Source organism: Nicotiana sylvestris, chromosome 10 (assembly GCF_000393655.2).
Source record: "Nicotiana sylvestris chromosome 10, ASM39365v2, whole genome shotgun sequence".
Classification (NCBI taxonomy): domain Eukaryota; kingdom Viridiplantae; phylum Streptophyta; class Magnoliopsida; order Solanales; family Solanaceae; genus Nicotiana; species Nicotiana sylvestris.
The window spans coordinates 45,011,363-45,033,577 of NC_091066.1; the positions used below are offsets into that span (position 1 = coordinate 45,011,363).

At 41.6% G+C, this 22,215-nt stretch overlaps 1 protein-coding gene across 1 annotated transcript; it reads left to right on the forward strand.

The window, feature by feature from the left end:
* The first annotated feature begins 14,944 nt into the window (after nucleotides 1-14,944).
* On the forward strand, nucleotides 14,945-16,153 carry LOC138879272 (uncharacterized). The gene is made up of 2 exons (XM_070158876.1): nucleotides 14,945-15,755; nucleotides 15,861-16,153. The coding sequence occupies exons 1-2, from the start codon at nucleotides 14,945-14,947 to the stop codon at nucleotides 16,151-16,153; spliced, it is 1,104 nt and encodes a 367-aa protein (XP_070014977.1).
* Nucleotides 16,154-22,215: the final 6,062 nt, after the last annotated feature.

The following is a 22,215-nucleotide window of genomic DNA, read 5'->3' on the forward strand; positions in this document are numbered from 1 at the left end:
ACATTTTCAGTGTGTGTCCATGTCAAGAATAGCGTAGTTATAATAATTAAAGTTGAAAGTTATGTAATCAAGTGGAGCAACTAGTTAATACTATGATTTTAGCCTAACCTGCTTCCAGTTCACCTGAGTTTAGTCTGACCCAGCCTAATCTTTGTTGTAATATTATTCTGTGCGTTTCGGTGCAACTTGTCCTCAAAAAAAGAATACTTAAATGCTGGACCCGAGGGTTATTAAAAAAAAAAAGGATTGTAATAAGAAATTCAAGAATTGGACAGATGAAGATTATTTATTTTCCTGCAAGTTTCCAACATTTTGTCAGCTATGAATTTGTCGTAAGAATTTGAGATAAGTAGAAAAAACTATCTGTAATCTATAAATTAAAATATATTTTTGATTTAAAACGTAATGTTGAACGTTAAAAAATGATTTTCATCGTTGTTTTTTCTATAAAAAAATTCTGTTACATGACAAAAAAAAAAAAATCAAAAAAAGGATCAATGAGAATGAAACTCACATTTCTTGTGTGAAAAATGTCTATAAGTATATATCACTAAATGATGTCTTGTTTAATTTTGGCTCCATAACACAGACGGAGACTTACCTTTCCACAGGAAATAATGACGAGATTTTGGCAGCTAATGTCAACATGGAACATTGTCAATGCTATGTGAGACACATGTGGCTCATTTGTGTGAATTAAGGGCTAAGGCGTGGTAGAAAATTTAGAGTTTGACGGCGTTTACTTTTAAAATTGGATAACAATTGAATTTATACGCAGTTTTAAGAATATATAGATTAATTTAATACAAGTGATTAATAATGTTAGATAAGCGAATTAAAGGTGAAATAAATAACCAAACCAGTAGTGGTGTGACTCTGGGCTTGGATCTAAGTTTAACAGTTGTCCTGCCTTGGATTCGGAGCCAAATTATATGTGAAAAACTACGAGCAAAACAAGAATTTTGAAATAACTTAGAAGTAGAGAAAACAAGTTTATATTGCTTTGATATGCGTGTTGCCAAAGTGTATATTGAATAATAAACTTTTCTTTATATAGTAGGGGAGTTTTACCCTAAGTACAATACTAAGGCAAAAATCTTCTTATTTCGTTAATCACTGATTTGCTGCCGATACGGGCCGAGATCCATGACGTGATATCCGATTGAGCAAGGATATCACAACCCTTCATTAGTTGTGTGCAACCATTTGGTCATGCTTTCCGAGGCCTCGGAGCTTGAACCGGATTCAGGGGGCGTCGTATCGATGGCTCTGATAGTAAGCCCTTCGTTTGGGCCCTAGTACGAGGGGTTTCTAGCTCCGATTCCATCTGGCCACAAATGCCGAGGTGGCTGCTACCAAGATAATTGTTCTCGAAGTGGTCGCTCTCGAGGTGGATGCCCCGAGGCTGCCCCCGAGCCTCTATTGAAAAGCTTTATACTCGGGGGTTGCTCAATAGCAAACGACTTCAAAGTCGAGAAACCCTCGTCCAAACATGACCGGGGCGAAGAAGCATGCCGATATATATGCCTCATTACTGAAGATGTCCTTCCCGTGGTCCGATAGGACTGTAAATGTGATGACCCGACCAGTCATCTCATGAGTTACCGCTCTGTTTACCCTATTTCTACTTCTTATTGCTTTGTTTATCGGTTCTATGTGTGATCATGTTGGTTGGCTCGGGTTCGGAAAGGTTTTGATAAGGTTTGAGACACTTAGTCTCTTTTGAGGAAGCTTAAACCGGATGTTGACTTATGTGTTAAAAGGCTTGGATGTGAGTTCCGATGGTTCGGATAGCTTCGGGAGGTGATTTGGGACTTAGGAGTGTGATCCGAATGTGTTTTGGAGGTCCGGAGTAGATTTAGGCTTGAATTGGCGAAATTGGAATTTTGGCGTTTTCCGGTTGATAGGTGAGATTTTGATATAGGGGTCGGAATGGAATTCAGGGAGTTGTAGTAGTTCTTTTGTATCATTTGGAATGTGTGTGCAAAATTTCAGATCATTCGAACGTGGTTTGGTAGACGTTTTGATCAAAAGCGTAATTCGGAAGATTTTGGAACCTTAGGCTTGAACTCGATGTGTTTGGGTGATTCAATGTTGTTTGGGGTGTTTTGAAGATTGGTATAAGTTTGGATAGTGGTATAGGACTTGTTGGTGCTTTTGGTTGAGGTCCCGGGGGTCTCGGGGTGATTTCGGATGGTTGACGAAAAGTTTGGAAGTTGGTTTTGGCAGCTGAAGATGTTCCATTGCTGTCATAACCGCACTTGTGGCTAGGTGACCGTAGGTGCGATCTCGCAGAAGCGAAAAGGGAGCCGCAGATGCAGCCAAGTAGAAGGTTAGCTGAAACCGCAGAAGCGATCGAGGAGGCTCACCTGCAGTGGCGCAGGTGCGATATTTCAACCGCAGACACGGAAATGGTCAAGTAAGTGGAAACCGTAGGTGCGGTGGTCTAGACCGCATAACCGGGACTGCGGACGCAGAAAAAGTGCCGCAGGTGCGAAAAGCCTTTGCCAGAACGTATAAATTATTTCCTTCGCGAATTTTTGGGTTATTCCACCATTTCTAAGTCGATTTTGGAGTTTTTTTGGGAGATTTTGAAGAGGGAATTCAAAGGAGCTTTGTTGAGGTAAGATTGCTAACCTAAAAGTTTTTTCTATTGTATTATTTTACGGATTAGAGCTGTAATTATGGAAATTTAAGGGTTAAAATTGGGGAAACTAGGGCTTGGTATTGGAGACCTAGACTTGAGGATTTGAGGGGCCATTTGTGGTCGGATTTTGAGACTTTGATATGTATAAACTCGTGGGGAGATAATGAATCTACTGATGAAATTTTTATTGAATTCCGAGACACGGGTCTAGGGGTCGGGTTTTGGTTAATTTCGGGATTTATGTTGTGAATTGATTATTTTTGCATGGGCTTTGTTGCCTTAGCATATTTTGACATCGTGATTCTGATTTTGGATAGATTCGACGTGGGTGGTGGCTGATTCGAGGGGCAAAGGCATCACGAGCTAGAGTTTGGACCGGATTGAGGTGAGTAATGATTTTAAATGTTGTCCTGAGGGTATGAAACCCCGCATTACATATCGTTGTGCTATTGAGGTGACGCATACGCTAGATAATGAGCGTGGGGTCGTGCACTGTTGGAGATCGTGACTTAGTCCGTCCTGAATGACTGTTTTATCACATATTTGATTGAAATTGTTTGCTATCATCATGTTTTGGGCAGAATGCTATATTTGGGCCTCGTGCCAACTATTTGGACCTGGGATTTTTACTGATATTTCCTTACTGTTTTGACTTTATACTTGTACTCAGTCATGTCATATTCTACTGTTTTCGTAATTCAGCCATGTTTACTCTATTTAAATACATTAAATGATAATTTGGGCTGAGCATCATGTTTTACTATTGCCCGAGTGGCTTATGAGATTCTGACTGTGTAAGGCCGAGGTCCTGAGTTGTACACTACGAGGTGGCTCGATATGAGGCTGAGAGCCTATTGATTATGCCACAAGATGGCTTGATATTGCGCTTGGACCATAAGGGACCCCTCCCGGAGTCTGCACGCCCCTAGTGAGCGCGGGTATCCATTGTGATATGAGATATAGCCCGAGGGGCTGGTGTTATTCCATGATATTGCCGGAGGGGCGGATTTTTATGTGTTTATCTGTTCTAGCTACTTTTCATTTAATTGTTTAGCTGTTAAAAAGGTGTTTTAAAGAAGCTTATTCTGAATTAAGGTGTTTTATATGTTTCACTGTTTCTTTGCTTTTACTGGTTTTATACTACTTCTTTATAGCATGTTGATGTGCTTTTACGTGATTTATTATCGCTCAGCCTTCATTTATTGTTATTACTCACTGAGTTGGAGTACTCACTTTACTCCCTGTACCCTGTGTGCAAATTGAGGCGCTTCAGGTCCCGCTAGCGAGTGTTGATTCTTCCAACACAGGCAAATTCGGAGATTCACTAGGTAGCTACTCGGCGTTTGCAGCCCAGTGCTTCTCCCTCTATCTTATTTTCTCTTGTTTTAGTTCTGTAATAGACTATGTAGACTCTTCCTATTTTTAATCGATTAGTAGATGCTCATGACTGGTGACACCCCGATATCGAGCTATGTCTATTCTGCAGCTGTATTATTTACCTCTATTTTGGAATTATTATTATGTTAAAGACTTAATTTGTATTATTTTAATGGCTTAAGATGAATGGTGTGTGTGGCGGCTGGCCTTGTCTTCATGAGAGGCGCCATCATGACCAGGTCTGGGTTTAGGGTCGTGACAAGTTGGTATCAGAGCCTAGGTTACATAGGTCTCACAAGTCATGAGTAGGTTTAGTAGAGTCTCGTGGATCGGTATAGAGACATCTGTATTTATCCTCAAGAGGCTGCAAAACCTTTAGGACAAAAATTCATATTCTTGAAATTCTTGTCGTGTGAATCTGTTGATCTGAGCACTAAACTTTTGTTATTCTATTCTCTCACAGATGGTGAGGACACGCGCTACCTGTCAGGATGGACGACCACCAGTACCACCAGCTGTGGCCACTAAAGGCTGAGGACGCGGTCGTGGTAGCGGTAGGGGTAGGGGTGTGGCCCGTACTACAGCTAGGGCAGCACCTGTAGATCTACCAGTCGCACTAGTTCAGGATCAGATCCCAGTTGTGGACGCTCCAGCAGCACCAGTTGTGCCCATTGTGATTCCTGGTCTTCAGGAGGCCTTGGCTCAGATTCTATCAGTATGCACTGGCTTAGCTCAGGCGGTCTCAGTTTCTGCAGCCGCAACTATTTCTCAGGCCGGGGGAGACACTCAGACTCCCGCCGCTCGCACACCTGAGCAAGTCGTGCAGGGACTTCAGACACCGGGGCTCACATCCAGCCCAGCCAGTTGTAGCTGCTCAGGACTATGTAGCTCCTGCCATGCTAGAGGACGAGCAGCGCAAGTTGGAGAGGTTTGGTAGACTTCAGCCTCCGACTTTCTGTGGTGCAAAGGGCGAGGATGCCCAGGGTTTCTTGGATAAGTGTTAGAGGATGCTTCGTACAATGGGTATTCTGGAGACCAGCAGGGTCGCTTGCACTACTTTTCAATTTTTCTAGAGCTGCCTTCACTTGGTGGGAGGCTTTTGAGAGGTGTAGGCCTGTTAGTGCAGCACCCCTTACCTGGCAGCAGTTCTCTATTCTCTTTTTGGAGAAGTATGTGCCGCAATCTCGTAGAGAGGAGCTGCGCAGGCAGTTCGAGTGGTTGCATCAGGGAGAGATGACTGTGACGCAGTATGAGATGAGGTTCTCCGAGTTAGCTTGTCATGCGATCTGGTTGGTTCCGACGAATAGAGAGAGGATTAAGAGGTTTGTTGATGGCCTCACTTATCAGCTTCGTATTCTCATGACCAGAGAGAGGGTGACTAGTGTTACTTTTGAGGAGGTTGTAGAAATTGCTCAAGAGATTGAGTCAGTTCATCGCCATGAGCGAGATGAGAGAGAGTCCAAGAGGCCTCGAGGATCTGGTACTTATGGTGGTTCTCCTTCGAGAGGTTAGTTTCAGCACGGCAGAGGCCGTCCATTCAAGCATGCTCAGCCAGTTCTCCCAAGTTATCGTGGGGCGTCATCGGGTCATGGTTCTCACAGTTCTTATTAGGGCCAATCATCACTTAGTGCCCTTCCAGCTCAGAGTTCGTCCCGTGTTCCATCAGTTCAGGGATCTTCTATGCCAGGTGCATCTGCTAGTCATTCCGGTGCTAGAGGTTCCCTTCAGTCCCCCTCTCCAGCACCCGGGAGTTGCTATGAGTGTGGAGAGATGGGTCATATGTGGAGGCAGTGCCCTCGTCGTCTTGCGGGTTCATCTCAGCAGAGGAGTCAACCATCGGCTTCAGCGCCAGCTACTTCACCATCACCCTCCCAGTCAGCTAGGGGTCGCCCTAGAGAGGGATGTCGATCAGATGGCAGTCCGGCCCGTTTCTATGCACTTTCAGCTAGACCCGATGCTATTGCTTCTGATGCTATTATTATTATAGGTATTGTTTTAGTCTGCCGTAGAGATGCCTCTATATTATTTGATCCCAGTTCCACTTATTCTTATGTGTCATTATACTTTGCTCGTTATTTAGATATGCCCCATGAGTCCTTTGTTTCATCTATTCATGTATCTACTCTGATGGGCGATACTATTGTTGTAGACCGTGTGTACCGATAATGTGTGGTGACTATTGGGGGTCTGGAGACCCGAGTGGATATTTTGTTGTTATGTATGGTGGATTTTGATGTTATTTTGGTCATGGATTGGCTATCTCTGTGTCTTGCTATTCTGGACTGTCATGCTAAGACAGCCACATTAGCTATGCCGGGTGTGCCATGAATTGAGTGGCGAGGTTCGACTGATTATGTTCCCAGTAGGGTAATTTCATTCTTGAAGGCCCAGCGTATGGTTGGGAAGGGTTGACTTTTGTATCTAGCCTTTGTGAGGGATGTCGGTGCAGAGACTCCTAGTATTGATTTTGTTCCAGTTGTGAGTGATTTTCCTGATGTGTTTTCTGCAAACCTGCCGGGCATGCCACCGGACATGGATATTGATTTTGGTATTGACATGGTGCCGGGAACTCAGCCCATTTCAATTCTGCCATATCGTATGGCACCAGCGGAGTTGAAGGAGTTAAAAGAGCAGCTTCAGGAACTCTTTGATAAGGGGTTCAGTCGACCTAGTGTGTCGCTTTGGGGTGTGCCAGTTCTATTTGTGAAAAAGAAGGATGTCACAATGAGGATGTACATTGATTATAGGCAGTTGAACAAAGTAACAGTTAAGAATAAGTATCCTTTGCCTCACATTTATGATTTATTCGACAAACTTCAGGGAGCGAGAGTGTTCTCCAAGATTGATCTCCGTTCAGGTTATCACCAGTTGAAGATCAGGGACTCAGATATTCTTAAGACGGCTTTCAGGACCCGATATGGTCATTATGGGTTCTTGGTGATGTCTTTTGGGCTGACCAATGCCCCAACATTGTTCATGTATTTGATGAACAACGTGTTCCGACCTCATCTCGACTCGTTTGTCATAGTCTTCATTGATGATATTCTTGTGTATTCATATAGTTAGGAGGAGCACGCGGAGCATTTGAAAGTTGTGTTGCAGAGATTGAGGGAGGAGAAACTTTATGCAAAGTTCTCTAAGTGTGAGTTTAGGCTCAGTTCAGTGGCTTTCTTGGGGCACGTGGTGTCCAGTGAGGGTATTCATGTTGATCCAAAGAAGATAAAGGCAGTTCAGAGTTGGCCTAGACCGTCCTCAGCCACAGAGATTCGCAGCTTTCTTGGTTTAGTGGGTTAATACCGCTAGTTTGTTCAGGGATTTTCATCTATCGCATCACCCTTGACCAAGTTAATTCAGAAGGGTGCTTCTTTTGTATGGTCGGATGAATGTGAGGAGAGCTTTGAAAAGCTCAAGACAGCCTTGACCACAGCTCCAGTATTAGTTTTGCCATCAGCTTCCGATTTATATACCGTGTATTGTAATGCTTCAAGAGTTGGTATTTGGTGTGTATTGATGCAGGAGGGGAGAGTTCTTGCTTATGCTTCTCGCCAGTTGAAGCCCCATGAGAAGAACTACCCTGTTCATGATTTGGAGTTGGCTGCCATTGTTCATGCATTGAAGATTTGGAGGCATTACTTGTATGGTGTGTCTTGTGAGGTGTTTACTGATCATCATAGCCTCCAACACTTGTTCAAGCCGAAGGATCTCAATTTGAGGCAGCAGAGATGGTTGGAGTTGCTAAAGGATTATGATATTACTATTCTATACCATCCGGGGAAGGCCAATGTGGTTGCCGATGCTTTGGGAAGAAAGGCGGTGAGTATGGGGAGTTTGGCATATATTCTAGTTAGGGAAAGACCTTTTTGCAGTTGATGTTCAGGCCTTGGCCAATTGATTCGTGAGGTTAGATATTTCGAAGCCTAGTCAGGTATTGGCTTGTGTGATTTCTCGGTCTTCCTTATATGATCGCATCAGAGAGTGCCAGTATGTTGATCCTCATTTGCTTGTCCTTAAGGACAGAGTTCAGCATGATGATGGCAGAGATGTGACTATTGGTGATGACGGGGTGTTGAGGATGTAGGGCCAGATATGTGTGCCCAATGTAGATGGGCTTCGGGAGTTGATTCTGGAGGAGGCCCATAGCTTGCGGTATTCTATTCATCCGGGAGCTGCGAATATGTATCAGGATCTGAGATAACATTATTAGTAGAGGATAATGAAGAAAGACATTGTGGGATTTGTAGCTCGGTGTCTCAATTGCCAGCAGGTGAAATATGAGCATCAGAGACTGGGTGCCTTGCTTCAGCAGATGGATACTCCAGAATGGAAGTGGGAATGGATCACTATGGACTTTGTTGTTGGACTCCCATGGACCTTGAAGAAGTTCGATGCTATTTGGGTGATCGTAGATCGGCTGACCAAGTCCGCACACTTCATTCCTATGTGTACTACCTATTCTTTAGAGCGGTTGGCAGAGATCTATATCCGGGAGATTGTTCGTTTGCATGGTGTCCTAGTTTCCATCATTTTAGATAGGGGCACTCAGTTTATTTCGTAGTTTTGGAGGTCTGTGCAGCGAGAGTTGGGTACTCAGGTCGAGTTGAGCACAACTTTTTACCCTCAAACGAACGGGAAATCCAAGCGCAATATTCAGATATTGGAGGACATGTTGCGTTCTTGTGTCATTAATTTTGGAGGGTCATGGGATCAGTTTCTACCGCTTGCAGAGTTTGCTTATAACAACAGCTACCAATCGAGTATTCAGATGGCTCCATATGAGGCTTTGTATGGGAGGCGGTGTAGATCTCCAAGTGGTTGGTTTGAGCCGGGTGAGGCTAGGCTATTGGGGACAGACTTGGTGCAGGATGCTTTAGAAAAGGTGAAGGTAATTCAAGAGAGGCTTCATACAGCAAAGTCGAGACAAAAGAGTTACGCTGACAGGAAGGTTAGGGATGTGTCGTACATGGTTGATGAGAAGGTTCTGTTGAAGGTTTCACCCATGAAGGGTGTTATGAGGTTTGGGAAGAAGCATAAATTGAGTCCTCAGTTCATTGGGCCTTTTGAGGTGCTTCAGAGGTTTAGGGAGGTGGCTTATGAGCTTGCTTTGCCACCCAGCTTGTCGAGTGTGCATATGGTATTTCATGTTTCTGCTCCAGAAGTATATTTGGGATCCATCTCATGTTCTGTATTTCAGCATGGTGCAGTTATATGGTGATTTGACTTATGATGTGGACCCAACAACTATTTTGGAGCGTTAGGTTCGAAAGTTGAGATCAAATGATATAGCTTCAGTGAAAGTGCAGTGGAGAGGTCGGCCCGTGGAGGATGCTACCTGGGAGACTGTGCGGGAGATACGGAGCAGATATCCTGTTGGCCCAAGAACATGTGAAGTTTTGAAGATTGACAAAAGAACTCAGTCATGGAACAGGTCCATCTTGTGAAGCAACAATCATGATCAACCTATACATGTGGGATGCACGTGAAGGAGATAAGTCCTACTGATCAAGCAGAAATATCTCCTGATCTGATCGAAAAGGTTGCATATTGGATAAAGGGATAAAGTCTCCTTATATAAAGAGAACACAATCTAGGATGAAGATAGTAATAGAGTTTGAGATCATTATGAACTCTTCCATGATAGAAGAGCAGCAATTGAGTCCCAATCAAACTCTGATTACTAACTTATTAAATGTAAGTGTTGTTCTCTTTTACAGGTAATGCACATATGCAGAAGTTAAACTAAATTGAGAGCAAAAGAGCAAGGCGATTTTGCAAGCAATTTATGTGTGATTTGAGTGTGCACTCCTGAAGCTACTTGAACAAGATAGAAGAACCAGTTCGATTGTGTCTATCTTTTATTCTAGTTCAATTGTAGTGGGTGGTTTAAAATTGTACCTTTCAGCTTTCATAGAAGCAATTGTATTAGGTACCTAAAGTGTTCGAGTTATAACTAACTTGAAGTTGTCGCAACAGTTGAGGCTAACACATTAGGAAAAGATCAAAATGAGTGCACCACCTGGAAACTAGGAAGAGCAATCCACTGCTAGGCCTCCACTCTTTAATGGCCAGTACTATTCTTGGTGGAAAAACAGGATGAGAGATCACATCATAGGAGAAGCCTATGAACTCTAGGACATAGTCACTGATGGTCCTCTAGCAACTTCAAAGAAGAATGCTGAAGGAGTGGATGTGCCAAAGACAAGAGCTAACTGCACTGCTGAAGACTTGAAGAAATGGGAAAAGAATGCCAAGGCCAAGAAATGACTTGTGTGTGGACTGGGTCCAGACGAGTACAACAGGATTCAAAGCTGTACCACTACAAAGGAAATATGGGACACTTTACAAGTAGCTCATGAAGGAATTCCTCAAGTAAAGAGATCAAGAGGAACACTGCTATATCGTCAATACGAGAATTTCAGTATAAAGTAAGGAGAATCTATCCAGGAGATGTACATAAAGTTCACAACACTAACAAATGAACTTAAATCTCTTAGGAGAATTATCCTTGAAGAAGACAAGGTTGATAAAATCTTGACAAGAATCATACTAGAGACTTGGGAAAGAAAAATCACTGCTATTTAGGAATCAAAGAATATTACTACCCTCAAGCTGGACGAACTGATTGGAAACCTCACTGCCTATGAACTGAGAAGGCAAACCATGAAAATGGATGCACCTAAGAAGGAAAGAAATTTGACTCTCAGAATAGCTGAAGGTACAAATCTGGAGGATGATGAAATGGCCATGATCATAGGAGATTTCAAAAAGTACCTGATGAGAGGAACGAGTTCTTCAAGAGGTACAACCTTCAACAAACCAAGGGTTCCTGAGAAACAGACCAATGCGGGTTGCTACAAATGTGGTAAGACTGATCACATGATCAAGAACTGTCCTCAATGGGAAATTAAGTGGAATAAGGAAATGGCTAAACGAAGGAACATGAAGAAGGAACATGTTCAACCCAAAAGGAACAAAGGATCAACAAAGGCTATGGTTGCTGCTTGGGGAGAAACATCAGATAAGGACTCAGAAGATGAAGCTAGAGATGAACAAGAACTTATGGCCATCGGAGAATCGGATGATGAACAAGAGGTCCAAGTGAAGGAAAGTAGCCAAATATGGTACATGGATAGTGGTTGCTCAAAACATATGACTAGAATAAGAACTAGTTCCTTTCATTTGAGGACTTAAAGGGAGGTAATGTCTCATTTGGAAATGGGAAGAAATATGAGATTATTGGGGTTGGAAAGGTAGGTAAGACAGACTCACACTCCATTGAGAATTTCTACTTGATAGATGGCTTGAAATATAGCCGGATCAGTGTGTCATAACTGTGTGACAAAGGTAACCTTGTAGCATTCACCTCTACCAAATGCTTTGTGATTAACCTTACCATTGGCAAGATTGTTTTGCAGGGAAAAAGAATTAACAATATTTACATTGTTGATTTGTCTACTCTTTTAGAAAATGAACTCACCTGCCTAAGTGTATTGGATAATGATTCCCTCCTGTGGCACAAAAGACTTGGTCATGCTAGTCTAAATCAGCTCAACAAATTAGTCTCCAAGGACTTGGTGATAGGGCTACCTAACATCAAATTCAAAGAAGACAAAGTTTGTGAGGCCTTTGCAAGGGGGAAACAGGTAAGATCATCTTTCAAAAGCAAGAAAATGGTATGCACAACCAAGACGTTGGAACTGGTCAATATGAATCTCTATGGTCCAATGAGAACCTTGAGTAGAGGTGGAAAAAAATATGTGATGGTACTTGTTGATGATTATTCTAAATTTACCTGGGTACTATTTTTAACATCTAAAGATGAAGCATTTGACATGTTTACTGCTTTTGTTAGAAAAACTTAGAAACAATTAGGTAATCAACTTGCATCCATTAGGTCTGATCATGGAACTGAATTTGACAATGCTAAGTTTGCTGAATTTTGTGCTGAGCATGGTATAGACCATCACTTCTCTGCCCCTAGGACTCCTTAACAAAATGGAGTAGTTGAAAGAAAGAACAGGAATCTTGAGAACATGGTTAGGACTATGTTTCTTTCTAGTAAACTGCCCCACAGCTTCTAGGCAGAGGCTGTAAACACTGCATGTTATATTATCAATAGATGCATGACTAGACCTCTTATAGAGAAGACTCCCTATGAGTTACTTAAAGGGAGAAAACAAAATATATCCCATCTTAGGGAATTTGGATACAAGTGCTTTACGCACAATAATGGAAAGGATTCCCTAGGTATGTTTGATCCCAGAAGTGATGAGGGAGTATTCTTGGGATATTCTTGACATAGCAAAACATATAAAGTGTTCAATAAAAGAACTTTGTGTGTAGAAGAAAGTGTGCATGTAGTGTTTAATGAAACTAACATTCTCTTTGAGAGACAAGAACATGAAGATGAAGCAATTGCACTAGTAAAGGATTTGACTGAAGTCTCAGCACAAGTTAAAGTGGCACCAAAAGAAGGAACAGGTGATGGAACAGGTTCTTCCATCCAGAGCAACCTGACAGGGGGAACTGATCAAAGAGGAATTGAAACTAATCCCCTAAAAGAACCTATTCATGACCCTGTTCCTCAGCAACATAACATGAGAGAAACATCTAGCAGAAATCCATTGGTTGTGAAACCTCACAAGTATCAAAGTTCTCATCCTATTGAGAACATAATCACTGATCCAACATCTGGAGTCAAAACTAGATCACAATTAAAGAATCTGTGTGCTTTTGATGCCTTCTTATCTCTTATTGAACCTAAAAATGTTGTTGAGGCTTTGTAGGATGTAGATTGGGTGAATGCAATGCAGGATGAACTCAATCAGTTCGAGAGAAGTCAAGTTTGACATCTAGTTCCAAGACCCAAGGACAGGTCAATTATTGGCACAAAATGGGTCTTCAGAAATAAATTTGATGAAGATGGAATAGTTATAAGAAACAAGGCAAGACTGGTGGTCCAAGGTTACAACCAAGAGGAGGGTATAGATTATGATGAGACTTTTGCTCCAGTTGCAAGACTAGAGGCAATAAGACTCCTCATAGCCTTTGCAGCACACACGGAATTCACTCTCCATCAGATGGATGTCAAAAGTGCCTTCCTGAATGGCTATCTAAAAGAAGAAGTGTTTGTGAAACAACCTCCAAAGTTTGAGAGCAAGGAATGTCGTGAGCATGTGTACAAATTAGACAAGGCTCTCTATGGACTCAAGCTGGCTCCTTGAGCATGGTATGAATGACTGTCCAAATTCCTACTTGAACATGGCTACAAAAGAGGTAAAATTGACAGTACCCTATTCTTAAGGGAAAAGGTAAGGATCTCCTTGTGGTACAAATATATGTTGATGACATAATCTTTGGGGCCACCACTGATAAACTAAGTAAGGATTTTGCCAAATTAATGGGGAGTGAGTTTGAAATGAGTATGATGGGTGAGCTTAAATTTTTCTTAGGCTTACAGATCAAACAAAGCTAAAATGGAACCATGATTCATCAACATAAGTATGCAAAAGAGCTGATCAAAAAGTTTAAAATGGATGAATCAAAGGAAATAAACACCCCATTGCAACTGCCACTAAATTGGACATAGATGAACCTGGTTCATCAGTTGATCAGAAGTTGTATAGGGGTATGATTGGTTCACTTTTGTACCTTATTGCCAGCAGACCTGACATAGTTTTCAGTGTAGGGCTTTGTGCTCGCTTTTAGGCTAATCCAAAAGAGTCTCACTTGACTGCTGTCAAGAGGATACTAAGACATTTTAAAGGCACCACTGATCTGTGTCTTTAGTATCCTAAAGGTAGTAATTTCTATCTAGTAGGATATGCTAATGCTGATTATGTAGGTTTCCTTGTGGATAGAAAAAGCACCTCAGGTATGACTCACTTTCTTGGTTCATTTCTTGTATCATGGGCCACTAAAAAGCAAAATTCAATGGCCTTACCCGCTGCTGAGGCTGAATATGTTGCTGCTGCCTCTTGTTGTGGTCAATTGCTATGGATCAAACAACAACTAGTAGATTTTAGCATTGCAATTTGTCGCATTCCTATATTCTGTGATAACACTAGTGCTATAAGTATGACAAAGAACCATGTTCATCATAAGTGGACTAAGCACATAGATGTTAGACACCACTTCTTAAGAGATAACTATGAGAAAGGATTGATCTCCATAGAATTTTGTGCTACTGATAAACAAATTGCTGACATCATTACTAAAGAACTGAGTAGAGAAAACTTTGATAGGAACAAGATGGAATTAGGGATGATTAAGATCACCTATTAAGTCCAGCTCAGAATGCACAATGAAAAAAAGTGAGAAATAGAAAAAAAGGATTTTTGGCTAGGAATTTTGAACTTGTGTAAATATCCAGATTAATTCTTACCTAGCTTCATACTTTAATTAGTATACTCCTGTGACATGCGTTTATATGACTCACTGTTATCTTACAAAATTTTCTCTATTATGGCATTTGAGGCATGTTCAAGAGACTTCTAAATGAAGAACCTGGTTCATCAGTATGGATTCATATGAAAGCTAAGGTATGTTTTTTATACTCTGCACAATTAGAAAGATTAATATTTAAATCATGAGCAGAAGTCCTATAATTGTTCAATTCCTAGAAAATTCTATCCATTAGCTTTGAACCAGTTCCCTCTGCCTAGGAACTCTAAACCAAACAAATTGCCTTAAATCTAGGGAAGATAAACCGATCATTCAAAATCTAGAATTTTAGGTTTATTTGACCTCTAATTGACCACTGCTAAAAGCCGCCATTACCTATTAAATGTGTATTTCTCTTTAAATACACATCATTTCTCCTGCCATCTTCATAATTCCAAACCATCAAATATTCTTCTTCACTTTCACTTGCCCTCTTCTCCAAAACTCTAATTCCCAAATCCTCTCAACAAACCAACAATCATGACTAACCCACAAGACAATGCTGGAACTCATCCACCACCAACTCCCTCAAATACTTCCACACCTCCTCCACCCAGTACATCTCCAAAGCCTAGACTACAAAGGGTGAAAATGCTTGCTCGAAAGACTGTAGCGTGTGGGGCTCTAAGGAAGAAATTAAATGAGAAGTTGAAGGCAAGCCATGCCCAAAACTCCGACTCCAACTTTGATTCTAAATCATATCAATCCGCTATTGAGGGGGAAGAACCTGAGTCTTCTGACTCTGAAAAGACTCAAGAATCTCCATCTAAGGTAATTTCTTCTGTGCCTGAGAATCTAGAAACTAGGTTTGTTCTGGTTGGGTATGTTAAGGATGTAAAATTACCAAGGTCACGAAGGAGTGGAGGTAAAAAGAATTCTAAAAAAGAAAAAGAGAGAGAGGGTGCATGTGGTGAAGAGAGGGGAAATGGGAAAGGAGTAGTGCCTGCTATCTGTGGGGTTGCACAAGAAAGGGTAGAAGAGAGTGGCATGAAGTCAGGGGGAAGTGGTTCTAGGAAAGCTGTTGAAGGTTTGGTTCATCTGAGCACACAGAGAGATGAACCTATTTCATCTACTGAAGAGACCATAACAGACCTGCTGAAAAAGGTTGGGGCAAGCTATGACCCAAAGAAATGCAGAACTCCCACAACAAAAGCCCTAAATGTTCCTAAGCCTTCCAAGAAAAGAAAGGCTTCATCCCCAACACCTACTGCCTCTTCATTTCCAAAGGGTAGAGCCACAAGAAGCAGGGTAAAACAGAGTGAAGCTGATCTACAAAGGGCTTTGGATGAAAGTAAGAAAAAGAAAATCGATAAAGGAAAGGGAAAGATTGCATAATCCTCAAAGGCTATTGACGAAGAGGAGATGTAAGTGGTCCATCAAGAAAGGGGTACATTAGTGGAGGTTCCTACCCTCAAGCCCCAAAAGCCCAAGACTTCCTCCAAGAAGTCTTCATCTGTGTCTGAGGCTGTTGAACCTACACTAGCCAAGAGGACAAGATCTGTAGTAAAAAACAAACAATCAAAAATTTCTGAAGATGATGACTGGAGTGGAGAAGAAGAAGAAAATGATTCTGAGAAGGAACATGATAAGCTTTCCATGTTTGGAAAAAGAAAGATTTTAAAGGGTAGACTGCTAAAAGACCTGGTGGAACAAGGAATGATGAGATTGGAGGATGCTTTAGTTGCTTAGGGATGGAAGGACATGGTCCTTCAGATGGATGGAAGGCTAGCCAGAAATGAGCTAATTGAATTTATGGCAAATGTTGCGGTTAAGGATGGCAATGTTAGTAGCCTGGTGAAAGGAGTTCAAGTACAGGTTGATGCAAAGAAACTGGGAGAGATCATGGACATAACCTCTAAAGGGTTTGATGACTATACAAGGCAAAGGTGGCCCTGCTTGGACTTCCTCCCTCAGGAAGTTTTGTGATTCAGAAGACGTGAATGAAGCCAGGGCTATGTAGAAAAGTGAAATGAGGACTGAGCACAAGGTCTTGTTTGAATTTGTCAACAAGTGTTTATTGTTCAGACAGGAGAGAAGTCACATTGCAAATTACATGGATCTAGTTCGTATGGAGTGTCTGGAGAGAGGAAAGCAAATCAACTGGTCTGCCTTCATTATCAAGCTACTCGACAGGGTCATAAATGGCTCCAAGGCTCATGCTACTCCCTATGGCTTTATTCTAACCACTGTTCTGGACAGGCTCAATGTGCCTCTAAAGAAATGGGAAATGGCCTTGAGCACGGATCACTTTGGCATCAATACTCTTCTTGCTTGTGACTATGCAGTCAATGCCATCCCAAATGAACCTGGTTCATCCCAGAAATCACCCATCAACAACAAAGTTAGGACTCTGGTTCAGGAATGTGCAGCCAAGGATGCTAAAATAGCTAGGCTAAGTACTCGTATGACTTAAGTGGAATCTGAGAGGGATGGTCTTGGAACTGAGCTTTCCAAAGAAAAGGAGAAGAATGATGGAATTCTTCACAACATGCTGAATCTTCTCCAAACCCAAACCCAAACCCAACCCTCTAGTTCCTCCAAGCCATAGGACTCCTAGCTTTTTCTCCTGAACTTGTTCAGTACCTCAGTGACCCAGATTAGGGATTTTTCTATCTTTTGTTTTTGCTCATGGTTTGGATGTTTTACTTTCTTTTTGTGGATTGTTGGTGGCAACATATCTCCGTCAATGATAACTACTATTTTGCTCTTGTTCAATGATTACTATGTCCTTGATAGTTTAAATATGTTTGCTTGATCACTAATGATTACACCATGATTGCACTTGCAGTTGCCCCAGTGTCCATGAGTACTTATTAAAATCTAGGAATCACACTTTGTATGCAACCTTTCGATGATGCCAAAAGGGGAAAAGACATTGTGCTTTACATATTCTGAAATAAGTGATATTTATAACCTAATTAACCTGGTCCTTGATGATAAGTGAATTTTCTAAGTTTAGTATTGATGGTTAAGCTGAGTTCTTACAGGTTCCAAATCAGTAAAAAGCATAGAGTTTGTCATCATCAAAAAGGGGAATTTGTTGGCCCAAGAACAGGTGAAGGTTTGAAGATTGACAAAAGAACTCAGTCATGGACCAGGTCCATCTTATGAAGAAACAGTCATGATCAACCTATACATGTGAGATGCACATGAAAGAGATAAGTCCTACTGATCAAGCAGCAATATCTGCTGATCTGATCGAAAAGGTTGTATATTGGATAAGGGTAGAAAGTCTCCTTATATGAAGAGAACACAATCTCGAATGAAGATAGTATTAGAGTTTTGAGATAATTATGAACTCTTCCACAATAAAAGAGCAGCAATTGAGTCCCAATCAAACTCTAATTACTAACCTATTAAATGTAAGTGTTGTTCTCTTTTACAGGTAATGCACATACGCAGAAGTTAAACTAAATTGAGAGGAAAAGGGCAAGGTGATTTTGCTAGCAATTTATGTGTGATTTGACTGTGCACTCCTGAAGCTACTTGAACAAGATAGAAGAACCAGTTCGATTGTGTCTATCTTTTATTCTAGTTCAATTGTAGTAGGTGGGTTAAAATTGTACCTTTCAGCTTTCATAGAAGCAATTGTATTAGGTACCTAGAGTGTTCAAGTTATAGCTAACTTGAAGTTGTCGCAACAGTTGAGGCTGTGTGCCACAACGGGATTGGAGTTAATTCTTAGGTTTGCAAAGAGTTTTTTTAAATGCTGCTTTGGCTCAGTGATTTTAGTGGAAGTTTGGAAAAATCCTCCTGAGTAGTAGGTCGTGGTTTTTTTCACTTTTGAGCCAGGTGTTTTCCACGTAAAAATCTCTGTGTTCTTTATTTTCTGTATTTATTATTCTGCAAATAGTAGTAGTTGGAACATCTAGAAGAACTAGGTTCTTCTATAGTTCAATTAAGCAAAAATTGGGTACCACACAAATCACCCCCCTCTTGTGTGGTATTGATGCTTAAAATATCATATACTCACATGTTTGAGACTTCAGGTATGTTTCTTGACTCGACGAATATTTGTTTAAGAGGGGGAGGATGTGACGACCTGACCAGTCGTCTCATGAGTTACCACTTCGTTTCCCCCATTTATGCTTCTTATTGCTTTTGTTTATCGGTTCTATGTGTGATCGGGTTGGTTGGCTTGGGTTTAGAAAGGTTTTGGTAAGGTTTGAGATACTTAGTCTCTTTTGAGGAAGCTTAAGTTGGAAAGTCAACCGGATGTTGACTTATGTGTTAAAGGGATCGTATGTGAGCACCAATGATTTGGATAGCTTCGGTAGATGATTTGGGACTTAGGATCATGATAGAAATATGTTTTGGAGGTCGGGAGTAGATTTAGGCTTGAATTGGCAAAATTGGAATTTTGGCATTTTCCAGTTGATAGGTGAGATTTTGATATAGGGGTTGGAATGGAATTCCTGGAGTTGCAGTAGTTCTGTTGTGTCATTTGGGATGTATGTGCAAAACTTCAGGTCATTCGAACATGGTTTGGTAGACTTTTTGATCAAAAGCGTAATTCGGAAGATTTTGGAATCTTAGGCTTGAATTCGATGTGCTTTGGGTGATTTGATATTATTTGGGGTGTTTTGAAGATTCGTATAAGTTTGGATAGTGGTATAGGACTTGTTGGTGCTTTTGGTTGAGGTCCTGGGGGCCTCAGTGTGATTTTGGATGGTTGGCGGAAAGTTTGGAAGTTGGTTTTGGCAGCTGAAGATGTTCTATTGCTGTCATAACCGTATCTACGTCTAGGTGACCGTAGGTGCGGTCTCGCAGAATCAAAAAGGGAGCCGCATATGCGGCCAAGTAGAAGGACGTTAGCTGAAACCGCAGAAACGATCGAGGAGGCGCACCTGCGGTTGTGCAGGTGCGATATTTCAACTACAGATGCAGAAATGGTCAAGTAAGTGGAAACCGTAGGTGCGGTGGTCTAGACCGCGGAAGCGGTAAAAGGGCCATAGGTGCGAAAAGCCTGGGCCAGAAGGTATAAATTATTTCCTTCGCGAATATTTGGGTTATTCCACCATTTCTAAGTCGGTTTTGGAGATTTTTGGGAGATTTTGAAGAGAGAATTCAAGAGAGCTTCGTTGAGGTAAGATTGTTGAACCTAAAATTCCTTTCTATGGTATTATTTCACGGATTAGAGATGTAATTATGGAAATTTAAGGGTTAAAATGGGGAAACTAGGGCTTGGTATTGGAGACCTAGACTTGAGGATTTGAGGGGTCATTTTTGGTCAGATTTTGGGACTTTTGATATGTATGAACTCGTGGGGAGATAAGGAATTTATTGATGTAAATTTTATCGAATTCTGAGACGTGGGCCCAGGGGTTGGGTTATGGTTAATTTCGGGATTTATGTTGTGAATTGATTATATTCGCATGAGGTTCGTTCCCTTAGCATATTTTGATGTCGTGATTCTGATTTTGGATAGATTCGACATGAGCGGAGGCCGATTCGAGGGGCAATGGAGTCGCGAGCTAGAGTTTGGACCGGATTGAGGTGAGTAATGATTTTAAATGTTGTCCTGAAGGTATGAAACCCCGGATTACACATCGTTGTGCTATATTGAGGTGACGCGCATGTTAGATGACGAGCGTGGGGTCGTGCACCATTAGGGATCATGACTTAGTCCGTCCCGAATGTCTGTTTTACTGCGTATTTAATTGAAACTATTTGCTATCATCATGTTTTGGGCAAAATGCCATATTTGGGCCTCGTGCGAACTATTTTGACCCTTAGGGGATTTTTACTGATATTTCCTCATTGTTTTGCCTTTATACTTGTACTCAGTCATGCCATATTCTACTGTTTTCATAACTCAACTATGTTTACTCTATTTAAATACATTAAATGATATATTAAATCATAATTTGGGATGTGCATCATGTTTTACTATTGCCCGAGTGACTTATGAGATTCTGACTGAGTAAGGCCGAGGGCATGTGTTGTGAGGATACACTAATTTATGATTATGAGCCGAGGGCCTGAGTTGTAAGCCACAAGGTATCTCGATATGAGGTTTAGAGCCTATTGATTATGCCACGAGATGGCTTGATATTGTGCATGGGCCGTAAGGGGCCCTCTCGGAGTCTGTACGCTCTCAGTGAGAGCAGGTACCCATTCTAATATGACATATAGCCCGAGGGGCAGATTTTTATCTGTTCTAGCTGCATTTCATTTAATGGTTTAGCTATTAAAAAGGTGTTTTAAAGAAGCTTATTCTGAACTAAGGTGTCTTTATATGTTTTCACTATTTCATTGCTTTTACTGGTTTTATACTGCTTCTTTATAGCATGTTAATGTGCTTTTACGTGGTTTCTTATAGTTCAGCCTTCATTTATTATTATTAATCACTGAGTTGGAGTACTCACTTTACTTCCTGCACTCTGTGTGCAGATTGAGGCACTTCAGGTCCCGCTAGCGAGTGTTGATTCTTCCAGCTCAGGCAGATTTGGAGATTCACTAGGTAGCTGCTCAGCGTTCGCAGCCCAATGCTTCTCCCTCTATCTTATTTTCTCTTGTTTTAGTTCTGTAATAGACTATGTAGACTCTTCCTATTTTTAATCGGTTAGTAGATGCTCATGACTGGTGACACCCTGATGTCGGGCTATGTCTATTCCACAACTGTATTATTCACCTTTATTTTGGGATTATTATTATGTTAAAGACTTAATTTGTATTATTTTAATGGCTTAAAATGGTGTCTGGGTTTAGGGTTATGACAGTAAATGGAAAGGCAAGGAGGTAGTAGTCCTCGGGCCCGATGATGATATTACTACCCACGTAGAGGGGTATTTAAGTGTTTACACTTACCACTTCACGCTAGGGCCGGTAGATCCAGTGATATTGGTCTTCTGTAAGAGGCACGAAGTGTGCTTCAGGCAAATCCACATGTCTCTTTGGAGGATCGAGATCCTCATTCAATATTTTGTGAACCACACCGAAACATCTCGGTTAATCCTTGACCATATGCTATGTTTATATAGTCCCCGGATTTTTCAAGGGGGACTAATCAAGCTTACTCGTCGGGACAACAAGGCCCTTTTTTTGAATATTGACGCGGATAGAGACCGAGGCTGGCAGGGGTGCTTCATTCGGGTGAAGACCGAAGATCTAATCCCTTCTGAGTTTCTTTCATTTCCCGAGAAGTGGAATGTGTATCGTACGTGCAACCTTTCCATAATTGTCAATTTTTCTTCATTTCCTCTCTCATCACTCGTACTTGTGGTTTTGCAGCTGTTGCCCAAGTTCCAAATGCGGTCCCTCGACTCAAGGAGTAGATCGAAGGAATCTGCAAGCAGATGTCATAATTCGAGCACTCATGGGACAAGTTTCTGAAGGGCCGATGAGAGGCCCGTTCTCACGATAGGTTCTTCTTTGAATAACCATTACCATGCTCTTAACTCGCATAATACTGACCTTTTTTCCTCCTTTCGCAGGTTTGCCTAAAACCACCGAACTTTGGCCTTTGGAAGGGGATGAGGATGTCTCCTTGTCCATTGATCACTCCATTACGGGATAGCCCAGGTCTGCCATGGGGGAGAAGAACAGAGAAAAAGAAAATCTTCGAACTCCCCGGGTTCTGAGGTAAAGCCGAAAAAGAGGGTGGCTCAGAAGCCTAAGAAGAGGACCAGCTACCAGGTGCCGGATTTTGACTTGCTTCTCTTACTCAGGGATGAGTCTGAAGAAGACGATATTTTTATTGCCCCCAGATCGACCCTCACCAAGGAGCAGGTTGTAGCTGAGGGGGAGGA